General features: G+C 44.2%; 1 protein-coding gene across 1 annotated transcript in view; it reads right to left on the reverse strand.

Moving 5' to 3' along the window:
- LOC126984203 (histone PARylation factor 1-like) overlaps window positions 1-4,825 on the reverse strand; it is a 16,766-nt gene extending 11,941 nt beyond the window's left edge. The window contains exon 1 of the mRNA XM_050837717.1: window positions 4,622-4,825. Within this exon, the coding sequence (XP_050693674.1) occupies window positions 4,622-4,744 (123 nt within the window). The 5' untranslated portion in view covers window positions 4,745-4,825. The remainder of the gene's footprint in view (window positions 1-4,621) is intronic.
- Between the last annotated feature and the right edge of the window lie 2,445 nt (window positions 4,826-7,270).

Raw genomic sequence — 7,270 nt, forward strand, 5'->3', positions numbered from 1 at the left:
CTCTCTCTCTCTCTCTCTCTCTCTGTGTGTGCGGTTTCATCTGGTTCCGTTGCTTTGTTACACAATAGCAATGTATAACAATTTTGCTTTGAAGGATCTCATCTCTCTCTCTCTTTCTCTCTCTCTGATGCTGAAATGTAGTGTTTTAAGGCAGTCACTTAATAAGAGCGACTCACTGATATTACGAGAGTTTAATCTCCCTTATATTGACCGGGCAACACTGTCAGGTACAGAAGACGAGTCTCATGAAATGATCGAATTTTTAGAAGAAATGGATACTGAACCAACTCGAGAGAATAACATACTAGACCTTGTTATAGCGACCCAAGATAACCTACTATCCATATCAGACCCTATGACATACCGTTTTTCGCAAATATCTTTCAAACGAAGACTCGGATCAGCATGGGGCTTTGACACAGATTGTTTCACACATTCCGCTAGTTTTTGACGCTATTGTGCAATGCCAGATGCGGTTAATTATAGCGTTTACTCTTGACTGTGATGGCAAAACCTGCGTGAGCCACTACACATTCGAACAGGTGCACGAGGCGTGACGTATTTGTGAAGCGCATCCACCACCTGGCCTGATCGTGACACCAGCGCACCCTTTTCCCCTTCCCCCTCACCAGCTATCCTTTACACCCATCACCAATGTCCTCACTTTCCTCTTCTCCACCCCATTCCCTCCTCATTCCCCTTCCCCGTCCCTCCCCTTCACCCTCAACAGCCATCCTGTACCCTATCACCAATGTCCTGCGCGCACCCACGTCCCCTCGCCGGCCCCGCCCTTGCCCCGATAGTCCTTCGCGTGAACTCTTTTAACGGGGCATAAAACTCGGGGCCTGGGGGGAGCGTCCTTACGCCCCGAGCACTAATGGCACCGCGGGGAGGACACAAACGGGTCCTTAGATAGACAATGAAAACGAGCTCGTGAAAAATTGGGATGAAAAATGGAGAGAGGGTGCTGTCAAACGCCCCCCTCTCTCTCTCTCTCTCTCTCTCTCTCTCTCTCTCTCTCTCTCTCATTAGTTAAAAAGAAGAACATGCCAGTCCACCGGCGGCAATTGAACAAACTTAACCCATCGGACGTTGCCAAACTTCTGCTTTCTGGCGCATCGTATGACCTTTTACGGCGATGACTCGCCAGAATGAACAGAAAAATGTACTTTATCATATGTATTCCACTATTATTATTATTATTATTATTATTATTATTATTATTATTATTATCATTGTTATGGTTGTTTTTGAGGTCATGTTAATAATATTGTTACGCCACCCCCTACCACACACCATAGCACATTCGTAACAATATGTTGGCGTTAGTAGTGGTGGTGGTGATGATGGTAAAGGTGATGATGATGGTAGAGATGGTGGTGTTGGTAGTGATGTTTGAGGTCGCACGTGGTGGTGGTGGTGGTGGTTACATGACAAGGAGGATTAGAGGTGGTGGTGGTGGAGGCACCAATAAAAGGCTGCTGGCAATGTGGAGAACTAAACCACCGGACGGCAACATGCCGGTTTGACCACAGACTCAAATGTTCAGTGCTTTAATTACGGTCGATTAAGTCGACTCTGCAACAAATACACTCGCTAGGAATATGGCAAAGAGGGTGAAGCCATCAGTGAAAACCCTAACAACTCTGAACACTCCACGGACTGGCTTACCATAGATCACATTAAGGCCAATCCCTACTCGCAAACTTTGATGAAATAAAAATGTTAATGAGTGACAGAAATACAGACATTCTTTGCGTCAGTGAAACATGGTTCTCCTTTTACATTCCCGACACATACATCAACATTCCCAATTATAAAGTGTTTAGGTGCGACGGCGGCCGAGGTGCAGGTGTCTGTCTCTACATTAGTGATACCCTTGCTTCTGAAATAATAGACACTAAAATAACTAAACAAACAGGGACTGAAGACATATGGGTCCGAGTGCAGTGCAGGAAATTACCATCTGTCATAGTAGGATGTATTTACAGACACCCAAAGGCTCTCGCTAATTCATATGATCATATAACTGAAACTATACGATCAATTATGATTCATAAAAAAAAAACATTCTTAATACTAGGCGATCTAAATGACGACCTTCTCTCGCCTACCAGCAAACTCTCAGGCTTATTGAAAAATAATAAACTAACACAACTAATAAGCAAACCCACACGACTAGCCCCCACCACTGCTACACTACTGGATGTAAAAATAACCAATAACCCTGACCTCATATTACAGTGACGTAATCCCTAACCCTATCGCTGATCACGAGCTTATCACAGCCACAGTCAATATGAAAAAGCCAAAACGAATACCAGTTATAAAAACATTCAGACTTAAAATTATATGATAAAGATAAATTATGCGAAAGCCTGCTAAACAGCGTCACCGAGCTCAATCAAATATTAAACACGGATAATGTTAATGACCAAGTGAGTATATTAACTTAAGTGTTCACCAGATGCTTAGACAACCTTGCTCCAATGGTAACACGTGAAATAAAACGGCCCCCTGCTCCCTGGATCAACAATGAAATTAATGAATGTATAAATCTCAGAAATACGACACAACGTAACCTCAAAAATAACAGAAAAGATGAAATGCTACAAGATAGGTACAGATACCCGAAGAAACGCCTAAAAACCCTAATTAATATATCCAAAAATAATTACTATCAGTCCCAACTCAAAGATTGCAAAGGTAATACGTCTGCCACCTGGAAAGTTGTAAAAGAACAGCTTAGACAATCAAATACCTGGCAGCTCAGAAACTTTGTGTGAAGAATTTAATACTTTTTTTGCTAACGTGGGAAAAGACACATACGAAAAGACACAATCTACGCTATTAAACATACAAAACAGTCTCCCAGTGGAAAATGCCATACATGACAAACACCTCGCAGATCACACACACGAAGAAAACGGCACACTCTTTCGCCCAATACCCACAGACACTGACACACTCATCTTAACGATAAAGAGCTTGCACGAAACAAAATCATTTGGATCCGATGGTATTCCTCTTCGTCTCCTTAAGGGCTCTCTCTTCATTAACGCATATTACTTGACTCAAATAATAAACACTTCTATTGTTACCGGCATCTTTCCTACACTGTGGAAAAACGCTGTAGTTCCTCTGTAAAGCTGGCGACGTGAGTAATGCCGGTAATTATCGCCCAATATCCCTATTACCTATCTTCTCTAAAGTTATAGAAAAAATAGTTGCAAACCAATTAACTAAATACCTTGAAAATAACAAACTCTTGTCCGACACTCAGCATGGCTTTCGCCCCCACCTCAGCACTGTACTCACGGCCGTCACCGATAAACTATACAACAATATGGATACCAAACAATTATCGCTGCTTACACTTTGTGACCTATCAAAAGCATTTGATAGTGTTAGCCATAAGATTCTCCTCCACAAACTCTCAAATGTTAAAGTAGACACATTTTGGTTCAAAGACTACTTATCGAACAGAACACAGACAGTACGCCTACAAAACCATCTCTCCACAAAGGCAAACCTACAATATGGCGTTCCACAAGGTTCCATTTCAGGGCCTATATTATTTACACTATGTAAACGACATTCATGAAAACTTCGACGACTGCACACTGATACAATATGCAGACGACACACAATTTCTCCATAGTGGGCCACTGAAGGATATAAATCTACTAGTGAAAAAAGTTGAAACCACCCTAAGCAAAGCCATGGTGTACTTTAATAAAAATGATCTAATGTTAAACACCCAGAAAACCCAATGTATATTTATAGGAAGCAGACAACTAATATCAAGAATACCTGATAACACAGTCATTCTCTTCCACGATAGTAAGATCGAACCCTCAAACAATGTAAAGAATTTAGGATTGTATATAGACCTTTATTTAGTGTTTGATCACCATATAACCGAAATCAGTAAGAAAATCCTAGGAACACTTATGTATGTATATAGAATAAAACAATGTTTTGATAAACCCACAAGGCAGCTTATGGTAGAGTCACTAGTATTAAGTATACTAAACTATTGTAATACTATATGGGGAACAACTAACAATACGCTGCTAACTAAAGACAAGAAACTACAGAACTTCGCTGCTAAAATCAAAGAAGGGAAGGCCCAGAAATATGATCATGTAACTCCAATAATTAAGGAACTCAATTGGCTCAATGTTTCACAACAAATAACTTTTGACACAGCAGTGAATATATATAAACATCTACACCGTCAATACCTTGAATATCTAATGCCTCTCCCCTCTGTAAACAGCATCACCAACAGCACAACACGCCAGCAGGGTAATCTGTATGTACCAAGAACTCACACAGACACAGGAGCCAAACTGCTTTCTGTACACGGGCCTAAACTTTGGAACTCCCTGCCAACACATATAAGCACTGCCCACACCTTATACATAAATTCAAATATAGTCCGAAAGAGTTCTTACTTAATCGAAACTGAAATACCTCATGAATCACTAATTATCTCAGTGCAATAACCGATGTACTTTTTATGTATTTGGATGTAAGAATAACCACTTCTGGTGGAAATAAACTTATAATAATAATAATCTCTCTCTCTCTCCACAAATACAATTCACGTCCATACCGTTTCGTCGTCCTCCGAGCGAAACCGCTTTAAAATCATCTTGGTCGCTGTCTCCAACGCCTTGTCAAAGAGGTGTGCGGGCACCCCGGCCAGCCCGCCCCGCTGGATGGGATCCCAGGCCATGCCGGCGCTTCACGTCCTCACTAAAGGAAAGGAGAGCACACACTACGAAGAGTCCGTCCGAGCCGCGCTGCCCGCGCTTGGCTCGGCCGCCTGGGCAAAAGACTACACAAACTTTGTATAGCCGTGAGCACTATCAATCCGGTCAGCGGGGGAGTAGATCTCCTTGGATGAAGCCACCCTGCCAGGTGTTCTGGGATTCTTTGAAGGGGTGGAGTTGTATGTTTGTTTGTCTGTGTGTGTGTGTGTGTGTGTGTGTTTGTGTGTGTGTGTGTGTGTTTGAAGGAAGTTTCTCCTTTCTCTCCTTGGATGAAGCCACCCTGCCAGGTGTTCTGGGATTCTTTGAAGGGGTGGAGTTGTATGTTTGTTTGTCTGTGTGTGTGTGTGTGTGTGTGTGTGTGTGTGTGTGTGTGTGTGTGTGTGTTTGTGTGTTTGTGTGTTTGAAGGAAGTTTCTCCTTTCTCTCCTTGGATGAAGCCACCCTGCCAGGTGTTCTGGATTCGTTGAAGGGGTGGAGTTGTATGTGTGTGTGTGTGTGTGTGTGTGTGTGTGTGTGTGTGTGTGTATGTATGTATGTATGTATGTATGTGTGTGTGTGTGTGTGTGTGTGTGTGTGTGTGTGTGTGTGTGTGTGTGTGTGTGTGTGTGTGTGTGTGTGTGTGTGTGTGTGTGTGTGTGTGTGTGTGTGTGTGTGTGTGTGTGTGTGTGTGTGTATGTATGTAAGTGTGTGTGTGTGTGTGTGTGTGTGTCAGAAGGGAGTTTCTCCTCTCTCTCACACACACACACAAAAAAAAGTGTAACTCCGGTGCTGTTCGAGTCCTACCCGGTGCCATTGGGGGTGGAAAGGTGGGCTCTTTCCGATACCCCCAGTCCCGTTGTTGGGTCTCCTCTTGAAAAGAATTGGGCATCTCTCTACCAGCCGTCTGGATGGTTGCGCGGCATGCACCGCCTTCTTCTCTTGGGGTATATCCCCAACAAAGTAACCCCCCCCCAAAAAAAAAAAAAAAAAAAAAAACGTAAAGGTGTATAAGGCCGGTCCCGACCAGGAATCTTTGTATGACAACAGTGCATCCCAGACGTTTCCCAAGTGTTTCGGGAAACCACTGGGATACATTTGAATACCCTCGGGAAAAGATGTTCCCTGTTGTAGTGCGGCGACGGCCTGATGAACGAGCCTCCCATAACCCACTTAAGGCGGTGTCACACTAGCACTTTTTCCGTCGTTTTTCTGAAAATCGTCGATATCTTGGCTGCGGCTTGTCACACACAAACGGTGTTTCGTCTGAAACTTTCCGTCGGCACAGACCAAGGAATGTAAACAAACATGGAGTCCACGCTGCGGCAAAGATACGCTGCTCTGAACCTAATACTGTGTATTGTGAGACTTAGACGAGCTAAACAAGCCAAAAAGCGTGCATGGATGCGCTCATGGTTGGCTCGTCGGGAAAGAGAAAGTGTGTACCGCAGGCTGTTAATAGAGCTGAGTTTAGAGGATCACGAGACTGAAGAATTGGATCAGGTTGGACAAGAGCCAGTACCACAGACTTCTGGAGTTAGTGACACCTCTCATTGCCAGAAGTGACACCAGGATGAGGAAGGCTGTCACTGCAGGAGAGCGTTTGAGACAGGTTGATCTTGATCTTGATCTTGATGTCACAGGATTTCTGCCAGGCCTTTGTATCCCTGTGAAGAGAAAACAAAACATGCGGGAAGTCAATGGGCAAGATATCTCGTCCACACCCCTTCACACACACATCACTTTTTGCTGCGGAGTCCTTCGTCACGTTCTTACGCCAGGCATAGGAAGATGAGCAGGGTGTGAGTTGGTCTTGATGTCCACGCACGGCTGGTGGCACCACACACCACCTCTCGCAGCACACCACCTGCCTGCTGCCTGCCCACACCACTCACCACACCCATCCACACCTCCACTCCGCAGCACACACCAGCGCCCTGCCCCTCCCTGCCCCTTCACCACAGTCACTAATTTTCAATGGTTAAAGGTTCTCACCACAAAACTGCAGGTTACTTCTTCAAAAACACTCGGAGCCGCTCACACACGTCTGTTCTCTCTCTCTCTTGGTCCAGGTTCTCAGAAAGTCGGTGTGTGCGGAGGTTGCTGCAATGGCCACTGGAGAGCAAGAAAAAGACAAGGAAACACGTATGGGTGAGGTCGTTTAGACAGAGGTGACCATTCACTGACTTGATTTTGGCGGAGCTGTGAGTTTATGGAGCAGGGTTTAATTGATTAATAACTTTCTTAGAACGTCCACCACTGACTCTGGAGAACTATTACGAACGGTGGCCCCAAAAATATCATGAATCGATGCCAGACACAGAAAAGCCATTCCAGCTCAAATCAGCCTGCAGACATAACCTGACAAGCGGTGATTCTTTTACGAGCCTCATGTTACACCTAGATGTCAAAGCTGTTACCATGCAAACTTTCCTGCTGTGGACGGTCCTGAGAAACAGTCGGGAAGCATTTGAGAATCAAATTTTGTTTTCCATCCTGGAAGAAAACATCAAA

Source organism: Eriocheir sinensis, chromosome 56, assembly GCF_024679095.1.
Source record: "Eriocheir sinensis breed Jianghai 21 chromosome 56, ASM2467909v1, whole genome shotgun sequence".
Classification (NCBI taxonomy): Eukaryota; Metazoa; Arthropoda; class Malacostraca; order Decapoda; family Varunidae; genus Eriocheir; species Eriocheir sinensis.